This window comes from Tauraco erythrolophus, chromosome 1, assembly GCF_009769465.1.
Source record: "Tauraco erythrolophus isolate bTauEry1 chromosome 1, bTauEry1.pri, whole genome shotgun sequence".
In the NCBI taxonomy this organism is placed as follows: Eukaryota; Metazoa; Chordata; class Aves; order Musophagiformes; family Musophagidae; genus Tauraco; species Tauraco erythrolophus.
Window position 1 is genome coordinate 125,420,680 of NC_141465.1, and position 26,618 is coordinate 125,447,297.

Below are 26,618 nucleotides of genomic sequence, written 5' to 3' on the forward strand. Positions count from 1 at the left end.
CTATTCTTGCTGTCCTCACAGACCCGCATGGCTTAAGAGTGTAAAAAAGAAAAAGCTCAAACTTCTTATTTCAAGAGTCCCAAGAGCTATTTCTCCAGCCAAGAATAACCAGAGCATAGATAAGCTCTTTAAGCTAGGAGCTATGACATGGCTAAAGGCCCCTATTATTCTTGTTCTGTGCAATCTAGAGAATTTCTCTTGGCTGATTATATTTTCAAGGGAATAATTCCACTTACTAGCCCTCTGTACATCACAGAATCGAAAGTATCTTACTTAATTTACAGTGCTGCAACAGGGTCTCTGCTGCACACAATTTAACTATGCGAAACCAACTTGTGTATTTTAGAATATGTTTAGAGTATGATATTTTGTAATATAGTCAAGTTACAATATACCTAAATCCATAGGATAATGATTATTTTACTGAAACTTTGGTGTTTAAAATACATGCTACTGGCAATGTGCCTAAATACATGAAGCAGCTAATTGCAGATTTTAGTTCTGAGAAACTCATGGGAGATTACTTAGCTTTATTTTCTTAATTGTGTGACTGGCTTAAGTATGCCTGCTTTGCTGTATCCTGGCATATTTTATTACAGTATTTTCAGAATGCCTTTGCAGTTCTTCAAGGTGTGAATTTAAACGTTCTTCAAACTCTCTTGTATGTTTCTCTTCCTCTTGAAGGAACTTTTCTGTTGTTGCAAGGAAGGACATCTCAGGGGGAGACTGAGAAATGAATAGAAAATAATGGTTAGTAAAAACCAGCAAATCCTACAACATGTTTGCATTATCAAATTTTAGACTTGTAAAATATCTTAACCTACAGCAGCTAATAATGCTATAATGCTTTATATCTTTCCAAGAAATACATGAATTTGGGCATACATTTTTAAAGGCATTCAGGTGCCTAAATGACATATTCACACCATTAGGATGCAGATTTGCCATTAAAAATTTAAATATCGAGTTAGAGAGAATTAAGCTGCTTCAGAACCTCAAAATCTTTGGATCTGCTACAAGTTATGTTCATCACTTGTATAATTTAGACCAGGACAGAGGACAATAATCTGGTTTTTGGAATTACAGAATATAACTAGTGTTGGGTACTGCTGATTGCCTCCTGTAATTTTAGCTCTCTACTTCTGTGATGTGATGCTTTCTGAGGAAAGGAAGAAAACCTGTGCTCATTTCAGTACTATCAAATTCAAGCCCTGATATTCTGGAGAATGTAATAAATTTTATTCACTGCAAGTAGTTCACTGAAAAATCTTCTTTCTATTTAATGAGCATTTAGTAGACTGAGACATAAACCATACCAAAAATTGGTCTTAAAATGGTTGTCATGGGATGCAGTTGTCATAATACAAAGGACATGAGTGAGTCTTTGCTGAAACAAGTTCTAAATTTTTAAGCAGCAATTTTTGTTAATTCTTTTTGCTGATACTTAAAATGCATTCATTGGAATATCTTTATCAAAAGAAATATGAAATCATTTTTCTTTGCCTGAAGATATTATGCTTGTTTAAATAAATTCAATGTTTATTTGTATAGATAAATACAATTTTATGACATGAATTTTTAACAGTCGACTGAGAAAAAACTTACTATAGGAGCTGTAATACTGAGTAAGAGCAAGATAATTTTCTGTCTTTATATGATCATATATTGAGAAAGATAATTTACATTTATTGTCTCAATTAAACCATATGTTAAATAGTTTTAATAACTGATTAAGTTATTCGTCTAGAATCTCTGGTTTTATTTTTCCTAAAATGTAAAAACAAGAGCTTATCTATCAGCACATCAAATAGGAATGAATTCAAATGATTTAAATATTCAAATGTTTTGTGGGAAAGGCCAGTTCTATTACACCTGTAAATTTTTGTTCTGGGCTCCATTGTATCAGAATGGGGTATTCCCTATTTCCACGGCAACTAGAGCAGAGCTGGTCTTTGCTTTCAGCCTGGTTTAAAACTGCTCTGTAGCAGCTTTCCAGGCCAAAAGATACTAACTAGAGAAATACTTTAAAGCACTATTCTATTCAAACTCTTTGCAGCAGACCTTGAGATGAAATTTAGAGATTTCCTATAGGAAACCTCTATTCTTTTCGAGGTACAGCAAGTAAGCGATAGCTGGAAATAAATTCTGAATTTAATACCATCCTTCTAGAGTGAGACAGGCTTTCTGACATATAGAGTTCCTAAAATGAAATTCACAGATAAAGCAGAATCTTCCTTTCCTCAGTCCCTCCAAATCAGTGTTTTAACAGGGCAGGGAAGAAAAAGTGACTTAATTTGCCATGTAGGAACAAGGAACCCAAAGGTATTGGATCACTTTGTGCCACAACAATCTTCTATCAATCCCTGCACTAGCAGGGATAAGAAAGACTGTTAATCTTCCAATGTTTGAGAAACTCTGTAGGGAGATCACCATCCTCATAAACACGTGCATGATTTCCTGCCCATAAATTGTTGTTTTCAATCATCATTAGCTCACACAAGTGAGCTAATCAGAGATGTCAAGATTGGAGGCAGCCTGGTCTGCAGTGACCACGTGCTGGTTGGGTTCACACTCTTGAGGGATATGGGTCAGACAAGGAGTAAAGTCAAGACCATGAATTTTAAGAAAGCAGAATTCCAGCTGTTCAAGGAGTTAGTGAACAGGACTCCTTGGGAAACTGCCCTCAGGGCCAAGGGAGCAGAACAGAGCTGGCAGAACTTTAAGGACACTTTCCGTAGAGCACAAGAGCTCTCGATTCCCAGGTGTAAGAAATCAGGCAAGGAAGACAAGAGACTGGCATGGCTGAGTCGAGATCTGCTGGCCAAACTAAAGGGCGAGAAGGAAATGCACAGGCAGTGGAAGCAGGGACAGGGAAGAGTATAGGGATCCTGCCCACTTGTGTAGGGATGGCATCAGGAAAGTCAAGGTGCAGAGGGAGCTGAACTTGGCAAGGGGTGCAAAGAGTAATTAAGAAGGGCTTCTACAGGTATGTCAGCCAGAAAAGAAAGGTCAAAGAAAGCGTACCACCCTTGATGAGCAACACTGGCAAACTGGTAACAACAGACAAGGAGAAGGCTGAAGTTCTCAACAACTTTTTTGCCTCAGTCTTCACTGGCACCCTCTCTTCCCACACCTCCCAAGTAGATGTACTGCAAGGTAGGGATTGGAGGAGCAAGCAGTCCCTCCCACTGTAAGAGAAGATCAGGTTCGTTACCACCTGAACCTGAACATATAAAAGTCTATGGGACCTGACGAGATGCAGGGAATTGACCTGAGGGAATTGGCTGATGTAGCTGCTAAGCCAATCTATGATATTTAAAAAGTTATGGCAGTCAGGTGAAGACACTGGTGACTGGAAAAAGGGAAACATGCACCCATTTTTAAAAAGGGTAGGAAGGACCCTGGGAGCTACCGACCTGTCAGCCTCACCTCTATGCCTGGCAAGACCGTGGAACAGATCCTCCTAGAAGTTATGCAAAGGCACATGGAGGACAAGGAGGTGATCTGAGACCAGCATGGCTCCACCAAGGACAAGTCCTGCCTGACCAACGTAGTGGCCTTCCATGACGGAATGACTACATCAGTGGACAAGGGAAGAGCTACATATGTCATCTGGACTTCTGTGAGGCGTTTGACATGATCTACCACAAGATCCTTCTCGCTAAATTAGAGAGATACGGATGTGATGGACGTACTCTTTGGATGAGGAATTGGTTGGATGGTTGCATCCAGATGGTAGTGGTCAAAGGGCTGATGTCCAAGTGGAGATCAGTGACAAGTGTTCTCATGCAGGGGTCCGAACTGGGACCAATACTGTTTAATATCTTCATCAATGACATAAGACAGTGGGATCGAGTGCACCCTCAGCAAGTTTGGAGATGACACCAAGCTGAATGGGGCAACCCTTAGTATCAATACAGACTAAGGGATGAAGAGATTGAAAGCAGCCCTGAAGAGAAGGACTTGGGAGTGCTGGTTGATGAGAAGCTCAACATGAGCCGGCGATGTGCACTTGCAGCCCAGAAAGCCAACTGTATCCTGAGCTGCATCAAAAGAAATATGGCCAGCAGGTCGAGGGAGGTGTTTGTGCCCCTGTGCTCTCATGAGACTTCACCTGCAGTACTGTGTTCAGGTCTGGGGTTCCCAACACAAGAAGCACATGGAGCTGCTGGAGCGCATCCAGAGGAGGGCCACGAAGATGATCTGAGGACTGGAGCACCTCTGCTATGAAGACAGGCTGAGAGAGTTTGGGTTGTTCAGCCTGGAGAAGGCTCCAGGGAGATCTTATTGCAGCCTTTCAGCACTTGATGGGGGTTTATAATAAAGATGGGGACAAACTTTTTAGCAGGGCCTGTTGCAATAGTGTAAGGAATAATGGTTTTAAATTAAAGGAGGATAGATTCAGACTAGATGTAAGGAAGACACTTTTTACAATGAAGGTGGTGAGACACTGGCACAGGTTGCTGTGAGAGGTGGTAGATGCCCCATTCCTGGAAACATTCAAGGCCAGATTGGATGGGGCTCTGAGAACCTGATCTAGTTGAAGATGTCAGAGTTTGGACTAGATGACTTTTAAAGGTCCCTTCCAACCCAAACCATTCTGTGATTCTGTGATTCTGTGATTGTTTTCATATGAAGAGTTGTTTCCGAGATTTTGAATGCTATGGCTACATGCACATGTATTCCTTCATGGGCCAGGTCATAAAAATATCTTCTTATGACATCTGGATTCAGTGATAGAGTGGCAGTACTATTTTGAAGTAATTGAAAAAGGTTTTTGTATTATGAAGAAGACATTGGATTTAGAGGCTTTGCTTAGAGAATTACCATGTGTTTCACTTGCTGAATACCACCTCTGAAATCATTGATTCAATACTGAGCAAATAAAATGCTTCCAGTTAGAAGTGTAAGAAACCGAGAAAATACGAATATGAAATATGAATTTAATTGGTGTCATCACCTAGAGAAGAAGAGTCATGTTGGGCGTTTCCATATGAACAGCAGATTGACATGAGCGCTAGTCTTCAGAAATGTCATACTAAGTCGTAAGAGATTATTGGAGACTCATTATAAGAATGTTTACAATTTGCACAGAATCGTAGAACGGTTTGGGTTGGAAGGGACCTCAAAGATCACCTAGGTCCAAGCCCCTCGCCATGGGCAGGGAGGCCTTCCCCTAGACCACGTTTCTCAAAGCCTCATCCAACCTGGCCTTGAACATTTCCAGGGATGGGCTTCCCTGGGCAACCTATTCCAGTGTCTCACCACCATCAGAATGAATGATTTCTTCCTTATATCTAATCTAAATCTACCCTCTTTCAGTTTAAAGCCATTGCCCCTTGTCCTATCACTACATGCCCTTACGAAAAGTCCTTCTCCAGCTTTCTTGTAGGTCCCATTTAGGTACTGGAAGGCTGCTAAAAGGTCTCCCTGGGGCCTTCTCTTCTCCAGGCTGAACAACGCCAACTCTCTCAGCCTGTCTTCATAGCAGAGGTGTTCCAGCCCGCGGATCATCTTCATGGCCATCGTCTGGACCTGCTCCAACAGTTCCATGTCCTTCTTCCTGAATGGTCTCCAGGTGGGATCTCATGAGAGCAGAATAGAGGGGAGGAGTCACTTCCCTCGACCTGCTGCCCATTTTTCTTTGGATGCAGCCCAGGATACAGTTGGCTTTCTGGGCCGCAATTGCTGACTTGTCATTAGAAACATGTTGGCCCCATGATCAAGCTATCATCCTAAAATGCTAGTGTCCTTTGCTTCAACTGGTACTTACTTTGATGTATTTTTTCTTGTAAACTGTAAATGAGACATTTCTCAGTTTCCTCAGAATTGAGAGAAGAATGTTTATTGCTTAGAATAAGTAGATTATGGTTCCCTCCAGCTCCTTACCCGAGGGTGAGACATGACTGACTATCATTTTAGACAGGTCCCTAATGCACTGTTTTTCATGCACTTTGTGAGAAGCTTGTATCTAAACAGGTCTAAAAGGCAACATTTCTTGTTAGCAACTAAGCTCTGCTTTCCAAGCCTCTGGTCTACTCTTTCAGTGTTCTTTATTGTCTTTACTTTCAGTGCCTGAAGAAGAAAAACTATAAAGAAACTGCTTTAATCCATGTCTCAGATGAAATTCATGGTCTCTGATTTTGAATTTTTTTTCCTCAGATAACACTTTTATGTCTTTCAGTTTTCTTACTGGAGCTGAATAGAAATGTGTTCATTGGTGAGCTTTCGACCTAACTCGTTTGGTTAGTTAGGCAACAAGGACTCTGCTTTTAAGTTTCTACAGCTTTAGTTGATCACATATTTCTTTGGTGTAGACCAGAAATGAGAATCACTTTTTTGCCTTATCGTTTGCTGGAAATGAAGAAGTGCAGCTGACAGAGATGCATATTTCCACGTATGAAATCTGTGCTAGGGAAGAAGCACTTCAGGAACCTACGTCTATTATTTCTTGCAGACTGCCTAATTAATTTGCCTGGAGTTAATCTTTTTCTTGCCCCATGTCTCAGCATTTTTTGATGCAACTTCAGCAGGGCAGCAAGAAAGCTTTAACACTTGGGATATTCTAACATTTAGTGGTCAAATCATGAGTGGTCAGATACCAGAGTATTAAAGTCTTCTCATGTTTAACTCCTTCTGCTTTCCAGGAAAGTTCTTGTAACACCAAGAACAGAAATTGCTCTGGCTAATTTTATTCTCACTGTGACTAAATTTGGGGGCTTTTGGGGGTAGTTTCCTCTGACCCTACAGAGTCACAGAATGGTTTGGATTGAAAGGGACCTTAAAGATCATCTAGTTCCAGCCTCCCTGCCATGGGCAGGGACACCTTCCATTAGACCACATTGCTCAATGATTCATCCAACCTGATCTTGAGCATTCCCTGGGATAGGCATCCACAGCTTCTCTGGGCAACCTGTTCCAGTGCCTCACCACCTTCAGAGTGAAGAATTTCTTCCTTGAATCTAATTGAAATCTCCCCTCTTTCAGTTTAAAGCCATTGACTCTTGTCCTATCACTACCTGCCCTTGTGAAAAGTCTCTCTTCAGCTTTCTCGTAGGCACCCTTTAAGTAGAAGGCTGCTAGAAGGTCTCCCCAAAGCCTTCTCTTCTCCAAGCTGAACAACCCAAACTCTCTCAGCCTGTCCTCAAAGGAGAGGTGCTCCAGCCCTCAGATCATCTTCATGGCCCTCCTCTGGACCCGCTCCAGCAGCTCCATGTCCTTCTTGTGTTGGGAACCCCAGACCTGAATGCAGTACTCCAGGCAAGGTCTCACAAGAGCAGAGTAGAGGGGCAGAATGACCTCCCTTGACCTGCTGGCCACAATTCTTTGGATGGAGCCCACAATACGGTTGGCTTTCTGGGCTGCAAGCACATGCTGCTAGCTCAAGTTGAGCTTCTCAACAACCAACACCTCCAAGTCCTTGTCCTCAGGGCTGCTCTTAGTCCATTCTGTGTCCATTTTGTATTTCTGCTTGGGATTTCCCTGACCCATGTGCACTTGGCCCTGTTCAACTTCATAACCTTTTGCATGGGTCCACCTGTCAAGCCTGTCAAGGTCCCTCTGGATGGCATCCCTTCCCTCCAGTGTGTTGACCACACAACACAGCTTGGTGTCATCAGCAAACTTGCTGAGGGTGCACTCAATCCCACTGTCCATGTCGCTGACAAAAACATTAAACAGCACCAGTCCCAATACTGACCCCTGAGGAACGCCACTTGTCACTGGCCTCCACTTGGACATCGATCCATTGACCTCAACTCTTTGAGTGTGACCATCCAGCCAATTCCTGATCCACCGAATGCTACATCAATCAAATCCATGTCTCTCCAATTTAGAGATAAGGATGTCATGCGGGACAGTGTCAAATGCTTTGGAGAAGTCCAGGTAGATGATGTCAGTTGCTCTTCCCTTATCCACCAACGCTGTAACCCTGTCATAGAAGACCACCAAATTAGTCAGGCAGGATTTGCCCTTAGGGAAGCCATGTTGGCTGTCACCAATCACCTCTTTTTTTCCCATGTGCCTTAGTATAGTTTCAGGAAGATCTGCTTCATGATCGTGAGGGGCACAGAGGTGAGACTGATTGGCCTATAGTTCCCCAGGTCTTCCTTTTTTCCCTTTTTAAAAATGAGATATGTTTCCCCTTTTCAGGTTGGTGGGAATTTCACTGGAGTGCCACAACTTCTCAAATAGGATGGATAGATGGTCTCGAACCTGATCTTCTCCTACAGTGGGCGGTTCTTCATTCTCCCAGTTCCTGCCTTTGCCTTCTGTGCAGTAGATCACTTGCCAGTGAAGACTGAGGCAAAAAAGTCATTGAGTACCTCAGCCTTCTCCATACCATGGATAACCAGGTCCCCTGTTTCCTTCCAGAGAGGGCCTACATTTTCCCTTGTCCTCCTTTTATCACCAATGTACTTATAGAAGCCTTTCTTGTTGCCCTCGATGCCCCTGGCCAGATTTAAACCTATCAGGGCTTTAGCTTTCCTAACCTGTTCCCTGGCTGCTTGCACAGTTTCTCTGTATTCCTCCCAAACTACCTGTCTTGCTTCCACCCTCTGTAGGCTTCCTTTTTGTGTTTGAGTTTGTGCAGGAGCTCCTTATTCATCCATGCAGGCCTCCTGGTGTTCCTACCTGACTTCCTCTTTGTTGGGATGCACCGCTCCTGAGCTTGGAGGAGGTGATCCTTGAATATTAACCAGCTTTCTTGGGCCCCTCTTCCCTCCAGGGCTTTCTCCTGTGGTACTCTACCAAGCAGATCCCTGAAGAGGCCAAACTCTGCTCTACTGAAGGCCAGGGTAGTGAGCTTGCTGTGAGTTCTCTTTGCCGCGCTAAAGATCTTGAACTCCACCATTTCATGGTCATTGCAGCCAAGGCTGCCCTTGAGTTTCACATTCCCCACCAGCTCCTCCTTGTTGGTGAGAATGAGGTCCAGCATAGCACTTCTCCTCATTGGTTCCTCTGTCACTTAGAGAAGGAAGTTATCATCAATGCATTCCAGGAACCTCCTGGTTTGCTTATGCCCTGCTACCTTTACACTGCAATACACCTTAGGCAGCAGGTACACGTGCCTGTCTTCAACATGCTTCTGTGCATATATGACAATCAAAATTGAGAGGCCTAGAAAATTGTCAAGCCATATAGGAAGGTTTTTAGAGGGTCTAAGTACCTAACCAGCTAGGTAATAGTAATACCGAAGAGTGAGAAGCATGGACCACAGCGTGCCTCAGGGTAGGCTCAAGACTGTCAAAATCATTCCTAATAATGTCCAGTGGTAGAATTTCCACAACTTTTGATTGCAATCTATTTATTATTTCCCATCCTTAACATTATAATGTTTCCTGATGCTTAATTTAAATTCTCCTGCTACAGCTCAAGACTTTCTTATCTTTCCAAGTCTTGAAAGCATCAACAGACAATGGCTGTCCATCATCTGTAACGAAACATGAGAAGGTATTGTGACTATGAGTTAAAGATCCAGACTGGGAAACACAATGTACATAACTGCTTGCTCCAGTGGAAACTGAGAAAATGTGTAGAAATGGACTATTCTGAAATAATCTTATTGCCTATTTTATTTATGTATTTACATGTTGTTTTCTGTGGGAAATATTGAATTTGAAACTGGACTTTGGACTATTATATGGAATAGTTTTCCTAGAGATTGGGAATGGATCAAGCAACTATTTTCTCAAGTTGTTTGTTTCAGAAAGAGAGCTCACCCCAAAGTACTGTTCAGAGAAAAAGTATTTCCCTAGATTTGGAAAGCCTTGAAAGAAGAAGTTTTGGAGTTATAGGAATGTCCAGTGAATCCCAGCTGACCTTTCTAGTTTACTCTAAGGCAAGATTGACTTTCTCTACACGTTTAATCTCAAAGTAGGAACATGAAAGGACAGAGGTTCCAGTGGAACATTTACTAAGGTTGTCTGAAGACTCTCTACTGGGAGGAAAGATTTAAGTCTTTGTCTAAAGTCCTACAGACTATTTTCTGACTTCCCTAAATACCAACAGAGTAATTTTGGTACATATCAAGAAATCACCTGCAATTCTGATGTTTTCAATGGGTGCTACAAATATTCTTCAGAAAAATGGTCCCTTATAACATCTTCAGAAGTTTTGAACATATTGTAGATTTCACTTAAGTGAAACATCAGTCCTGAAAACTGTCAAAGAACTCTGCTTTACAACATATTATATGTTTTTTTTCTCTTTCTCCTTGATGCAATGGCTTTCCATTTGAACACAGAACTCTAGAGTAACAGACTGTTGAATCATCTCTGCACTAAAGCTGTGGTATCCAATGTCATCTGAGTGATGATTTAATTTTAGTGATCTTCTGAACTTGCACCTGCTTCAGTGTCACTGATTTGGACTTAGACACTGTACAAGAAATATCCCTTGCTTAATAATTTCATTATGTGCTTTGCCCACAGACCAGCTGCAAAGTGTTTTCCTTATAATCTGGTCAACTGCCTTGGCATGGACCCTGTCCTGAGTGCCAGCTGGGAAATAGTTTCCCTGCAGCTTGCAAAAGTATCTCAGAATGGACGTTTTCCCTGGGCTGGCTGGAAGCAGCAGCTTTGAGGCCTGATGTCTCTGCCTGACGCTTCTGACTGAAGAGAGGAGAACTGGTGTTTATTAAAGTCTCCTGAAAAAGTCCAAACAATTCTTTTCATGATCAGCAGTTTAAAGAGGAAGACTCTCAAGACATAAGAAACCAAAAGCCATTTACTTAAAATTCCCGTGAACCATAAGAATATGAAAATGGAAGTGAGGTTGAACACCCAGGACTATGCGGTTCTCACTGTTCTCTGACTACTGCTCAAATTTAAAGAGAGATCTAAAGTTAAAGAATTATGGAAAGTTTTTCCTAAGAAGTTGCCCTAGGCATGGAGGTTGGTAATCTCCAGCCTATGAAGACTGAAAGAAAGAATGCTGAACTATTACTCTTTCAAGAAAAATAAAGATTACAGCAGTTATCGTTTCTGTTCCTTTCGAATACAATAGCTAACACATAGAAAATAGTTGCTGCAATTCCTCTAATTTCATCCATCAATGGAATGCTGTAGAAACTTGTCTAACAGCACTTAAGGCAGTAAGTTTACAGGCATTATGGAAATACACCTAAAGCAGAGTGCCCTTACAGAAGGCAATATGAAGCAGAGTGCCCCAATATAGAAGGCAATGAGCTAAAAGGTAGAAATCTCTCTTACAGTCGCCTAATGGCAGGTAATTATCACCATCGTTATTAGTGTAGGGGTATGGCCTGGTAGGAGATGTTTAATCTCCAGAAAAAATGCATTTATGTTAGGATAAGGTATTTCCATTTTTGCTGGGCTGGCGCTGTGTAAATAATAACGACAGCGGGGGTGATCTAATCTTTGGCTGCTCCAGGGCTACATTTGGTCCACAGATGGATCTTTGAGAATATATGTTATAGGAAAATAGTTACTTACTAATAATATGATTTCTTCTGCATTGTAAGCAGGGCTCAGTGAACTGTCTGTTCTGCCCTTTTCAGAAAACATCCCGCCAAAGCCCAAAGGATATCCCATTGGTGGTGATGGAGATTGATAATCTCTCTTCTTTTCATGACCTCTGGGAAGTGTATGAGAACATAAAGTGCTGTCACTTTTTGAACCAGTGGTATTGCCTTGGCCATACGAAGCAGGACTCCAGTTTCTGTGGTGTCCGCTGGCTGTGAACATAGCAGTCCGTTGACGTTCGATTTCCCGTGCATCTTTCTTTTGGAAAGTTCTGAAAGAGAAAAAAAATTCCAAGTCTGAAAACCATTTAAAACTCTAAGCTATCCCAGCAAAGCCAAGGTGTTTTTACTTTATTTGTTTCTGCAGTTTCGATTATTAGCTATTCAAAAGGCTTCATGCATCAAGTTATGGGCATAAGATTAAGAATTATCAAGTTGCAGCAATTTAGCAACTTTCCACCCTAAGTCTGCGTTCTTTGTCTGCTTCAGCTGAGACTTCAGTGACACTAATTTAAACCTTTTCACTGGAGCTTAAGTTGAGTAATCTTGCCATATAATTGTGGCAGGACGAGAGCTAAAAGTCAAATTCACTTTTTGAATTGAAGATACCAACAATCCTTAAGTGTTTGTTACCCATTCTTGCCAAAGGTTATCATCCCTTTACCCTTTCAGTGGGTAACTTCGCTTACACTACGATAGGAACTAGAGGGAATTTAGCCACACAAACAGAGGAAATCAAATACGAAAGTGTAAGTAAGATGGGAAATGAAAACTGTTATTATAAATGGGATAATTAGTAAATTTAGATCTAATATCGCCTTAAACAACTATGTTCAAATAGCCAGAATTTAGAAAAAAATGTTTAAGTAAGCTAAATTAAAAAATTAGTACAGAAATATTTGATCCTGCATTTTTACTGCAAATACTAATTTTACCACTGATTTAATGATAACGCATTGGAGATTAATATGGGAAATACATAAATTTTTAAAGTACACTTTTAAAAAAATTGTACAAGAACATGATTTTGTTAAGCACAAGTTAAATCTTCAAGCTTACAAAAGAATTTTTAAGTATTTTACTATGATGTTGCATAACTCCTGTATCCCACTTACAGTCATCAGAACAGATGTGAAACCTCATATTTATATTCATTTGTAGTTCTGTAAAGCAAAAACTATTATGGTTAACAGCAACTTAAAAAAAAAAAGTTATTTTCTTCCCATTCAAAGTATCTTCTTTTCCTGACAGTTAACTGAACAATTCTGAAATCATGTTCTTAAGAGCAGAGGATTTTGAGACTAGCTTGCCCAGATGTCTGCTTAATTAGACTAATTTTCAGTTCCATCTTTACTTGTATTGTATACCAATACATGCAAAAAAAATTTAAATTATTTCAAATTTTATTACATTTCTGTTATAATATTTCTGACTGAGGTAAACATTTCCATTGTACTGAAGTCTGTGTTTGTAATAAAATTGAAAAGACTAAAAGTCTTGGGAGGTAACTACTATACTTAAACATGATAGCTGTTTGAAAAGATCCTACCATTGCAAATATCCTAAAACACTACCAATCTGAAATGCAGCTATAAAAGCTTTTAAAGATCAAGTTCCCTGCCACTAAAATATAATTATTATAAATATTGAAGAGTATACAGTGCTGCTCAGACCTCAAGAAAACAGCTTTTTTATGTTTTAAATAAAAAAGAAGAATTTGCCAAGTGAAAGGAAAGGACAGTGTTTTCTGCAGAAAGATCACACCATCATTTTCTAATCTTAATTCAAATATTTGGTGTTGGGAGAGGGTGGCTATGCAGTCTTAATGGACCCTGCTTGTACATAAGCCTTGACACATGAAACTGAGTGCTCCATAAATGGACTATGCAGAACACCTCAGAGAACTAACGAACATATTTTTCTCTGATTATAAAAGAAGTAGTGATTAAGATACTCTGAATGCTACAGCAAAGCAAATTATAAGCATGATACTATAATATTATTATTACTATTATATTATAATTGTAACATAAAACTCTGAGAATATTCACTAAACCTTCCAGTTTTCTAAATCACCTAAAATATTCACCTTTTTGGGGGCAGATTTTTCTCCTTTCTTTCATGCATTTCTTTAAATAAATACACTCTGCTCGTTGGGCACAGGAGAATACTTTTTTATTCCCCCTCCCCCTCTATTTTAAAGTCCATTCCATCTGTTGTTTGGATGAAGGGCCCAGTGAAAAAACTGCCACAAATGAAGATAGATGGCATGAATAATGAAATCACTGGGGTTTTTTTACATCTTGTGTTCTGACCTTCTTGGAAGTAATATCCTCTGTAAACCTACAGTAAAGACTATGTGATCTGTGTTCTTTCTTTCCCTCAGAACTGCTTCTCTATGTCTTTAATAACAGTTATTACTGTTATAGCTTACTTCACTAAGACCAGAATTTTCAGACTTGGGTGCCTACAGTTATAGTAGCTTTCAGATAGTAAAACCAGACACCCTTCTCCAAAAAAAATGACTGATTTTTTACAAGAACTCCACTTCTTACTGTAATCCACTGGATTGCTGGGGCTTTTTGCTATCTTGGAAAAACATGACACCTACATTTAGGTGCTTTGATATGGATACTATGCCTTCACTTCAGACAGATTTCACACTTGGGGTTAAACATCTGCCAGTTTAGTGCAAAATAATATCTAAGAAGAGAGTTCTAGTCTGCATTCAAATGTAAAGGTAGGCAAATATCTGCAAATTTGTAAAAAAATGGCCATTTGTTAACACTGGCAATGCAAATACACAATAACTGCAGTTGAATAACTTATGCTTTCGGTGGGTTTACTGTCACAGAGTATGTAACATATACACATCCTTCACAGAAGTAATATCACTGTTGACATGGTGACATATGGGACAAGAAGTGAAAGAACAACGTCCTTGCAAAGGGAATTTATATAGACAGGACCAATTCTTCCAGACTCATATATAAAATCAGTCTGGTCCCTATGTGACCAATGACTTCAGTGGTGCAAAACAAATTCCTTACGCAGCTTGTGCTGGTTGACATACCTAGTCTCGAGAAAGAAAACAACACCAGAATGTCTTCAGAATTTGTGTTGTTGCTTTTACCTTGCAAGTGTTAACGGCTAGCTTGATTTTAAAAACAGTTCAAAAGTATTTTTCTGAAGAGATTGTTTTCACTGCTTCCAGTTCATCTACTGCAATAACTGGTAACAGTGGTACAACGGTGAGTGTGTGACCTCCAAAGGGTACTGAAAACCTCTTTAAGACATATATGCCACCGTCAAGACAGATGCTTTAAGAGATGCCCAGCTACTTTAATAGGCACCCACTTTTGCCGCATGATGAAAATTACCTGTTTTGTGTATATTTTTGTAGTAAGTAAGTAGCCTTTCATTTGGGAACTCACATGCATGTTTTAATTTTGGAAGAAACAAGCTAAACATGTCAGCTTCATCCGACAAAGCCCTGTTCAACCATGCCAAAATCAAAATCAACTGTATGTGGCCAAGGTCTAAATAAAGGATCGAAATCTTGAGTGTGGGGAAAGCTTATGTAAATAGCAATTAGAAGTAAGTCAATTATCATATGTAAGAACAGTAATTAATTAAAGTGGTTATAGGTAGCATATGGCCACAGCCTTTTTTAGCAAAAAGATGCCACTCCTGCATATCTTACTCTGTAATATTTAGAAATTCACTGCATACTGAAGGAAGAAATCATGCCTCTTTCTAAACGGCCAGTGTAACTGACTGCAATTTCCTGTATTTTCTCTAGAGGTCTCCTATCTAACTAATGACTGTGCCCGTGCTTAGGATTCTAGTACTGATTGTGAGACATGACTGATAAATATTGCAGAATATACTTGGTTGAAGGCATTTTTTTTCATTATGCAAACCTTTCTAGGTTTCTGAATGCAAATAGGAAAACCAAAAAGTATCGCTTCTGAGAATTACTATTTAAAACACAAACACTCCCCCCTCCCCCGCCATCCTTGCACAAACACCATGTTTTCTATTTTTTTACTATGTAAAAAAAGTCTTTTTGCCCTTTTTCCAGTGCCATAATTACCATGGAAACAGAACTGCAAATTAAAACAGAAATAACATGGTTTATGCTTACAATAAAATAAAACATACCCCAGAGTTTAACTCAACCAACATCAATTGCCTGGTTTATCTGCATACATTTGGTGGTTGAAAATTTAATTTTAGTTTTCTGAGAAAATCTTGAGGTAGTTCCCTGTTTGGGAACAGAGAACTGGCAGTATATAGAGAGCCCAATCTTAAAAAGACTGGCTGGCTGATGTTTATATACAGTACATGTGGAATTTGCACATTTTTTGAAATCTCTGTATGTATTCATTTAGCTAAATAGCTTTTCATTTAGGAAATCAAATGCATGTTTTAGATCCTGAAAACCCAGCTCAATATATCTGTTTCATCAGATTAATTAGAATTATAATTTAAATTGTGTTCAGTGGTGTGGTTGGGATTTCTGCTGTGAGAAAGGTTTGCTCTCCCAGGTTTCTCTCTCCCAGTTTTGGTTTAACATTGGACTTCGACTACTATGAAATCAAAATCCTGCAAATTACTTGCACAGTTCTACTGTTTCTTACACTTAAATTCTCATGAATGAAATTTCACAGTTCCTCATGTACAGCAAGTGTAATTCCTGAGAACATGGGAAAAAAAATCTTACTTTTTCTCACTTAGGAAGAGTGAAAGCATGAGCAAAAATTGTGCTGAGCAATTTTTGGTGAAATTATGATACCTATGGGTGTAAAATAGTCTGTATCTTGGTTTGTAAATATTTATTTCAACAAAACCTTCAACATAATTTGAAACTTTGTAAGAAGACAGCCACACCTGCCACTTCCATATATATATGCGTGTGTGTATTATGTCTATGTGTATGTATGTACATACATACATATACTATATAGATTTACATAGACATGAATACTATCTCCAACACTAAACATAATATTTAAAAGGAAATTTTAGGCAAGAATGTAGCTACATATAATGGGACGCCTTTCTATTTTGCAGAAAGAAAATCTCTTTAAATTTTGCCAAAGACTGAATGTGTGAGTTTGAAATCTTAACCTGTACAACTTTGGGTCCAATTATTTAAAATTTGCCTCAGAGAACTGTTTTACATTAGTGCTGTGCTGTAAGTTCTTTATTACAAATGATCAAAATATTTAGCTTCCGATTAATTTTTACTCTCCTGTATCGTGAAATATTGTTTAGCAGGGAGTTTAATTTTCCTTTTATTGCTGCAACACCATGTTTATAACATGTTTGGAAGTAATTCAGTGCTTCGCTGAATGCAAGGAATTAGGAAGGAAGTCATCACTACAATGTTTTCTATGAGTCTGAGCATTAAGTCTTATTATTTTTCACTAACAAGGAGTTTATTGTAGTAATGATTTATACAGGGCATCTGAAATGATGTTTTTTAAAAAAATCAGGTCACCCAAGAACATCAAAACTAGACAAGGCATTAAAATACATTTAATGAAGCTTCCAACAAATGAAACTGGCGGGACACAAAGCTTTTCAGCAGGAGCTGTAGTTCAAACTGCTTATTAAGATAACCTCCTGTGGAGCAGTTTACCTCTCATGTTGGTTTTTATATCCTTTCCTTGTCTTGTTTTTATTTGGCAGTAAAAGTACACTCTGTCCTGTTTCACAAAACATGGAAGTAAGAATAACTTAAACTATACATAAAAAGTTTTTAAAGTTGTCTCGTGGTGACAAATATTAAAATAATGATCAAACATTTCTGAGACTTAATTTATGGCCAAATTCAGTTAGCCACTCAGAAAATGTAGGAAATTCTTACAAATACACTAACTAGGTCTGATAGTTATGTTGGTGGGAGTTCTGAATGAACAGAAACAGAGAAAAAGCTTAACAGTTTGGCCCAGTTAGATGCTTCCAAAAAACTTACAGGAAGTTTCAGCTATATTTACAATCCAGATATTACCTCTCTTCCTTTTCTTGCATCTTTGAATGGGTTTGGTAGCTGAGCTCTGTGTCTCCATATATATCCATGCGACCTAGTATTGATGTTTCTGTGTCATTTTGTAGCTTAACAAGACTGTTTTGCAATCTTACATTCTCATGTTCCAGTTTGTGAATGGAAACTCTGAAATCTTCTTGTTCTTTGTTAGATAAATCTATACTCTGTGAAAGAAGATAAATCCATCATTAAAAAGTTGTTTTTTCCACAATAAATGGATGTTAGTATTTTTAACAAGCAAACACAAACCAATATTCTATGCTAAAGAAAGACCTAGCTACCATATGTAATCATGCAGCACTTCTAGCAAACCAAGAAAATTGCCTTCAGAAAAAAACCACTGTAGGTAAATGGAAAAGGAGGGATAACAGCCTCTGTAACACAATAAAATAAATTAAAATTTCTCAACAAACATGCATTCAAAATATTATTGTTGTAAATTCATTGCTTGCTTTGTAAAACTTATGACATAAAAGCAACCATAACAGCTATAGCTGCAGACTGCATTGCTCCCTCCAGTAATAATTCCTCTAAAAATAAGAAAAAATTATAGAAGTGCATTACTGTACTACATACAGGGTATGTCTACAGGCACAATTTATATCTGTGTTGAGGTACAGTCACCTTCAGTTTCAGAAGCAGAAAAGTAAAGCCACATTAGCACAGTGGTCTCCATCTGTGTTGCCAAACCCTGCTTCCCAGCTGGGTTAGCCCAACGCTAAAAGTCCGAGCAACACACGCACGGTGACCAGGGGCTAAAGAAGCCTATCCACTGGGATATCAAAAGGGCAAGACGGAGATTAGCTCTGGAAGCTGACTAGCCAGGATACCCCATTCCTTTTTTGTCCTGTCACTTATTCCCTGAAGCCCGTGCTGCCCACCTGAGCTAGCTAATTTGGAACTCTCTCTGTGGAATGCTGCATTGCACTGTGTAAAAATGTTTGCAATAACAGTATGCTGTCATCAACAGAAAATTCTCAAGAGAGTTATCAAATGACACACAAAAGACTAAAACCCCATACATTATATTAAGTTGTGCTTTCATATATTTCTAGATTTACCTTATTCTTTTGGAACCCAGTAACTCATGAGTAGTAAGGATTTGGTTCTTAGCATACTGTTAGCACAACTGGGCTCCCGCACGTGAAAGTTTGTCAATTGCTTGCACTAACTGCTCTGATGTCATCTCTTCCTGTAAACCTTGCCTTGCTAAGCTAGTTTTAGGGGAAATTTATGATCCAAGCCAGCATGGAAGTGTCAGAAAGTATAAGAAAATTTAATATTTTATGTGAGGATGGGGGGCAGGGGCTCAGCTATGTCTCTTAAGTGGAGAGGAGTGGCAGAACAGAGGAAGAACAGAGGGGCCTACAAGAAAGATGGGGAGAGGCTGTTCAGGAGGGCCAGTTGTGATAGGACAAGGGGTAGTGGTTTTAAAATAGAGGGAGGTAGATTCAGGTTGGATATTACGAAAAAAATTTTTACCATAAGAGTTGTAGAACACTGGAACAGGTTGCCCAGAGAGGTGGTGGATGCTCCATCCCTGGAGACGTTCAAGGCCCGGTTGGATGAGGCCCTGAGCAACCTGATCTAGTTGGAGATATCCCTGTTCCTTGCAGGGGGGTTGGACTAGATGACCTTTGAAGGTCCCTTCCAGCCCTAACGATTCTATGATTGATTCTATGATTCTAAGAAGGAGAGTGCTATGTCATCCTACCTCTATAGCTCTAAAATCAGCAGTACAGTTATAATGTCATGAACCCCAAAACTGAGCTGGTACAGCCACATTGCTTTTGAAACCTAAACAAGTCATCCTGCCTGAGGATGCGCTGCACCATACCGACTTAGGCTGGCACTAGTTCGAGGGGTCTGTGTAGCGCTCTACTGTACTGTACAAACACATCCTAAAAATATCTTCATTCCCTGCAATCTTAATATCCAAATACCTCATAATCTTTAATGTTTAGATTCTCACAATACACTAGTAAAGTAGGAAAGAATTATTGGGTCCATTGATATGTGTAGTGACCTTAGTGTACCTAGTAACTGGATTTTGCTGTTAAAATTTAACAAACACGTGATATCTACAAGGACTCTTGTCAGGCAGCTCTTCTCAATCTTCGTGAAGAATATCACTATAGAGAAGAGCTAGACAGGCACACACACATCCATTTATGTTTCCACAATAATACATCATATACACACATACATATATCCATAATATTACGTATGTATATATAGGTAGTACATCATAGACATATATGCTATTTTAAGGGTATGGAAAATGCCCTTTCCATAAAAACATTCTTTCATGCACTTGTCAGTCTATAGTAAGACAACTAACAGACTACAAATCCCTCAAAGTATTTACAAGCAACATTCCATTTTTTTTTCTAGTGACAGATACAATAACTGCAGATGTTCTGTAAGCAGGGGATGTTTTGAAGCCTTTTGTGGAAGGCAGCATATATAATATTTATTATGTCCATTTAAGCTACAGTTCTACACGATATTGTGGCACACTTTTTATGAATTAAATATCCCTGTTTGGAAAGAAATAAATACTAAACTCTGAAAATAAGCTGGGTGAGGACAAAATGTGTCAGTTTTTTAAATATCGTATGAACAAAGGGATAAAATAGTAAAAAAAGAACATATTTTTGTATCTGTGAGAATGATGACTGTTTAAAAATAACTTTTTTTCTGAAATAAGGAACATCACTTACAAAAAACAGGCTCCCAGAAACTGTTTAGCATCTGGACAGTTACTGAAAAATTTAGCTTACTTCTAGTTTACTACAATTAAGGTCAAAATTATTCTGAGCTATACCCATCTTCAGGCTGTGTGTGAATACCACTTGGTTTTGATTCTGTCACACACCTTATTTTTATTTGTTTTATGCAAGTCAGAAATCTCTGAATCTGCCATGATCTCAATCTACGTCTACAGTACATATAAGCAACTGTTCTGCATATTGCATAGATTAAAAAAATTACCGTGCAACTTTTACACTCCTGGTTTTCCACCATCTCTTTTAGACGTGTGTTTTCAGATTTGATAACTTTGTATCTGAAATCCAACAACTAGGAAAAGATACAATTCTTAGTTAAATACAAGAATAATTCGAAATAACATTGAATATAGACATTTGTAAGTTTAATTTTACAAAATATATGTAAAGAAGTATAAAACTATAATAATATTTGTGTTTTTTTTTTAAATACAGCAACACTAGAGCAGAAAGAAGTCTTAAACTATCTATAAAAGATATACAAATGCAAATATATATATACAAATGCCTCTGATTCTATTTATCTTTTTGAAAGAAGGAACCACTTAGGAAAATAAGGGAGTTCACATGCAGTTATGAAATACAAAGAGCAACAGGTTTTGCAGGCCACTGAAACTGGATGAAATCCTAGTCATGAAGCCTCGGAATGACATCCACTTCTTTAGTGATATGGTAGGGAATGTGGCCTGGTAAGGAGTGCCATAGAGTAGCAAACATCTCTCATTTTCCCAAACACTAACTTTCCTATAAGTATTACATTAATCACAATTTTCAATATGCAGTGACGTTCTCACAAAACTCGGAGATACGCAGAAGCCTCTAAATATGAAGGTTCTTTTGGTTTACAAAACTAAGTAATCAAAACATATTTGTTTTTAAAACTGAAATTTGCCTTTAAAACACAGTTTTCAGCTTTTCACAAGAATATTCTAAGCAGATTGTAATATTCTTCAAAAAGCTTTAAAAAACCTGAAAAATTAGCAAACATTCTAGATAATCTAATAAGCGGTTCTAATGATAAAGTGCATATAATAAGAACAAACCCGAAGTTTTCAAGATCTTTTCCATGTGACAATGGTAACTATGTTTGATGGTCAGAATGAATTGCAATTTTGACATACAGTTGACATTTGCTGGTGTTTTCTTGTTCCAGTATCAATTTGGCTGCTTTAGTAATGCTTCACAGACATTGCCGCGCTACTGATGAAAACTACAGCAAGAAATGTAATATCTTTTTTTGCAGATAATGTATGTCATTATCAACAGCGTGGAGTAAAATGATCTAGACTGGTTTTGACCACTTGCATACCTGTTGTTTTGCTAACAATTTGTCTTTTATCTCTAACTGCATTTTTAACTGTCTTTCCAGAAGACTAGCTTTCTCCATGATAGTTGCTATAGTGATCTCCTTCTGATGAAGCTCTTCTGTCAGGTCAGAGATTTCTGTCTTCATTCTTTCCTGCTCAGAGCAATGGGACTGTTCCTCTTGATAAACATGGTTTCTTATCTGTAGCAAATATGTTTCAAAAAGAAAAAATGTTGTGCAGTAAATATGATTGCATCACTTGCTGTCTACCAGTGACTTTTTTTGCTGTTGCTTCCAAGACACCAACTCTTCTAACCAAATCAGATTTTTGAGATTGTATAATAAAATGTCTTCATGAGTCAGTGCACATAGCTTTATTGTTATGTCTTTTTTTTAACCCTTCTCTTGTGCTTTCATTTGCTTATTTAGTATTAAAAATGAAAAAAATATAAGGCATTTAAATTAACATTTAAAAAGAATGTAATAAAAATAATGTTAATTTTAAGAATTGGAATTTATGGCAAAGAGTATCAAAGGAAACATTCATTCAATAAATCTAAGTATGATTTATTTATATTGCTTCTAAGTTAATTTACGTTTAAAATAAGTTTAATGTAGCCTAAGTTAACAAAAAAGCAATAGAAATAAATCAATCTAGAGACTCTTTTAATGGGAAACTATGTTAGAAATAAAGAGTATATACGGTAAATGACTTTCTGAGAATTTTTACTGCCATTATATGCAAAAATCTAAGGTCAAACTTTCTGCACTGTCTCTGTGCAGAGTTCTTCAGAGAATCAACACAAAGATTGTTTTCATAATCTACATAATCTTTCTACTATAACCAACAATTTAGTACTGATAGATTTTTTTGTTATGTAAGAAACAAAACTACAAAAAAAAGCAGCATAGCAACCTTTGAACCCATTTTAATAATTCCTCGCAGCACTGTACACAATCAGCAACAGATGGCATTTCATTTTTATTTATACAAACTACACAGAAATACTCAAATTGTAAACAAATAGATGGAAATGTGAAAAACAGAAGAGCTAGATCATGCCAAAATTGCTGCTCCCAAGTCAGCTGCACCCAATTAGAGATATTCCTGCTCACGTTGCTACTCAGCAAAACCACAACATGCCTGTAAGAGGAGTCCCGAGCATCCCCCACTCCCGAAGTGTTTCGGCCCGCCAAGCAAGATGAGGTTCCTCAGTGCCGTGCTCGCACACAGCACTTCTGAAATGCACAATGCAATGTGACGCAGAGTTCAAACTAAAGAGCACTGCCCTGGACTGTGCAGCAGGTGACTGATTACGGCCTTTCATGTGCACCTGACCTAGTGACCTGTATCAGTTGATCTGTTGGCATATATGACATCTGAGACCACCTATAAACTACTGCTTGCCTCCTATAGCCTATTCATTACTCGTAGCCTTGGAGAGTTTATTACTTGTGTGGTAGTATCTGAATCATGGTGCTGCTTAGCCACGGTCTCTTCCATTATTTCAATCAAGTAGCTAGCTCTGTTGTTAGCACACAGAATCAGAGCATCAATTTTACAGCTATACAACTACCTCCAGAAATGCAACCATATATGAAAACTTTTTCATATATAAAAGCCTCATACTTGCCTAAAGCCAAAATTTATCCTCGTGCTCTCTTCTGCGTATGCACATACCCAAGGTCAGTACTCTGCTCTCTTTTTAAAATCTCATATTGCAGTTAAAATCCAGAAATACTTAACAATATGAAATACCTTGTTTGGCTCTTGTTGGTGTTCTTGACTTTGTGCCAATAATAATAACTCAGCGTTTTGATTTTCTAGTTGCTCAGTAAGTTGTACACAAGATGATTGATGCCTTTATATAAGAAATAAACAAAACATGAAACAAGGACAATGTTCAATAACCTTTGCTATACAGTATCCTCTCCTCAGGGTAAAACTGCTGAAGACTTGCTCAGTGATGAAAAACAAACAAACACACAAAAAGTTTGGCCTAAACCAGGTTCAATCTTGGAAGATATCTAGAGATTAAGATGCAAGCGCATGCAGAAAGAATCCTGAAATGTCTAGTAGGTTAGTATTTCACATAATCTCAAATAGATACGGTAGATTAGATAAACCATAAAAAGATGAACATTTTACTCAAAGGAGGTTAGGGAGAATCTTAATTGCACTACTACCAAAGTGTTTTAATGCTGAGAAAATGAAAGGCCCTGTACACATATAAATGGAAATAAATTAAATGCATTGATTTGTAAAGATCTAGGCGACATTAAAGCCTTTTAACAGAGCCTGCATCTATTGCCTGCAATTTTGTCATATATAATTGCTAATGAAAACGTTTATTCAAAAATTGTTTAGAATCTGACATTTGAATCCAGAGTATCTTTTTAAACAGGCTTAATTTAAATAGAATGTAAGAAAAGTTATTAGCGCAGAAGTACTTGTTAATTTAAATGTTGTCTTCAACATACATACTTTACTTGAATTTCCTGCATGTGTTTATACTCTTTGATTTTCAATAGCTCTGTATGTAACTGTTGGCATTCCAGTTGTATTCTTCTCCAGAGAGCATCCCGTGACTGCAGCTCATTTCTCATTACTGAAAAGCCTGCCTCCATGTTCTAAAGAAACAAGCAAATATACAAACAGTTAAATAAAATGAGACAGTACTAGCTCAAAATGCTGTATTTTAACACATGATTTTCAATATCTGTAAAATTTGCATGAAAGGACATACATGCTTGTATTTTGAGGTTCCTTTCTGAAAAATGCATTGCTTTCATGTCAGTCCCTTTCTCCAGAAATGTCAGGTAAAAAATTAGATGCTGAATATTCTTTAGCTCTTGCAATGTCCCAATGCATCTGTCTCTCAAAACTTCATAGGAAACATCATTCAGAAGTTCTTTATTGCACTAAATACATCTAAAATACATAGTCTTGTCTGTTTCAGAAGGTTCTGCACCCTAGAACATACTCAACATGCAGGAATTAGTGCCCTAATTAACTTGCATTTCCTATTTTCCTAACAGCATTTCCAAATTTGTAAGCTTTAAAAGTACAAGGCTATAGAAAGGCAGGATTAGGTGCATGTCTTCATTAAACTTTGTCTGGAAGCTTGGAGCAGATACATCTAGACGTTAAGTACTTAGATAAGATGTGTGCTCAATCATCTCCAAAATGAGTTCTATCTGCACGGAGCTAATTGCTTATTTAAATGAACATCACAAAGTTTTAAAATAATCACAAAAAGATTTTTCTTAGGGATTCCTTCCAAATCTTGTCTCTATTTTACTTTTAATTTCTGACCGATAATGAGATAGACAACCTGAAGATACATGTTCTATTCGGCATCATAATTATGAATTAAGAATTTATGAAAATTATGAAATATATTATGAAATTATGAATTTCTCAAAAATATGCTGAAAACATACTAAAGACAAGAACTTGGAAATAAAACCCACAAATAACAAAAGTAGCAATAGTCATCAGATTCTTGCAATAATAATATCTGGAGAATATTTATTTCCTCTCACCTAAGATCCAAAACCATGTTCCAGATTAAAAAACAAATAAAATTTTCCAAGGATGTTGATCCTTTGCCTTTAAAACTATTATACTAAAACCACTAGTAGTTTTCATAATTTCTTAATTTTATTTTAATAGAGTTCCCACGTTTAAAAGCAAAAATAAAGCCTTTTAACTGGAATCCAGAAATGACACCGCAAGCAAGGAACTTCAAAGGTTTATTTCCCTTAGAGCTTTTTAATAGAATGACCTTCCTTCCAAGAACCTGTGGTTTTCCTCTGGCTGAAAGGGCTCCTGAAGACAGATATGAAGTGCTTAGTGCTTTTGCATTAGGTTTTTTTTTTTGCTTTTTTTTTTTTTTAATAGGGGCTGCATATACAGATTCATTCATCTTATCCTTTGTTAAATTAAGGCTGAGAGAAGGTTTTTAAACTCTGAAACACAGTCTGGGCATATTCAAGTGAAGTAAAGCTTAATGAATTGTTAAAATTGTCTGCAAGACTTGCTTGTGACAATCTTTATGACTTCAACATTAAAGAAATAGCCACAATTATTTTATAATATATGAATTTGGGGGAGGGTTACCCCTCTGATTTCATTCTGGGGTGGATAAGGGGAATGAATACTTCACAATTGTGTGGTGGAAGTCATATCATCTGTGGCAGACTGCAGTCATCATACCTATTTACATAAGTTGTATTTTATTCTGTGAATTATAATAATAGCAGGAACACAGCAGCCACAGCAGCAGCTACAATAATAATTGAAATAGAACTTCAGGTCAAGAGTTTCACACATCACTTCAAAAAAATAGTTTAGAGATGTACCACATTATTTTAGGAAATATCTATCGCAGCTAGTTAAAACAGCACAATGAAAACTTTATGTTTTGTTTAGAAAATATCTAATGAAATATAACTTTTCAAGAGTTTGTTTCGAGCTAAAAAATTTACCAAATCCTCTGTTTTCTTCTGTGAAAAGTTTCGCTTCAACTAGCTTGCCATGTTTGGCATCAAAAGGAAGTCTCAAAAAAATTCCTGATCAGCCCCTGGTCTAATTCTACTCAAAGCTGTTCAACCCTTTTAATACAATTATATGCTGTATTTTTATGCATATTAGTGTCCACAGCTGACTTAATGCAGACTTTCCAAGAACCAAGCCTCCTGTGTGATGTTTTCAGGCTGCCTCTCGTGTATGGCTGCAGTTAAGTTTGCCAGACCATTCATAAGATAGAGAAATAGTCTGCAGTCTCAGTCTCACTCTTCTAAGGTTTGTATTTTCTGTATAGCCAACAGTCTGGTCTTCCATACATTTCACTTTATCACTGTTTCCTTGCTAATTAATAGTGTGAGAGAAATATTTAGGAGAGACATGAAATGGTCATAGACATAGAAGATATATGAGGCATAATTCTGGGCTTGCTGCCATTGCCATCAGCCTTCTCC

General features: G+C 37.9%; 1 protein-coding gene across 1 annotated transcript in view; it reads right to left on the reverse strand.

The window, feature by feature from the left end:
• Positions 1-555: 555 nt before the first annotated feature.
• Positions 556-26,618, reverse strand: part of DEUP1 (deuterosome assembly protein 1) — a 51,352-nt gene continuing 25,289 nt past the window's right edge. Inside the window, exons 7-13 of the mRNA XM_086614194.1 lie at positions 24,121-24,266; positions 23,395-23,497; positions 21,639-21,836; positions 20,535-20,621; positions 17,505-17,704; positions 11,457-11,757; positions 556-726 (exon numbers count right to left, since the gene is read on the reverse strand). Coding sequence (XP_086470320.1) covers positions 556-726; positions 11,457-11,757; positions 17,505-17,704; positions 20,535-20,621; positions 21,639-21,836; positions 23,395-23,497; positions 24,121-24,266 — 1,206 coding nt within the window. The remainder of the gene's footprint in view (positions 727-11,456; positions 11,758-17,504; positions 17,705-20,534; positions 20,622-21,638; positions 21,837-23,394; positions 23,498-24,120; positions 24,267-26,618) is intronic.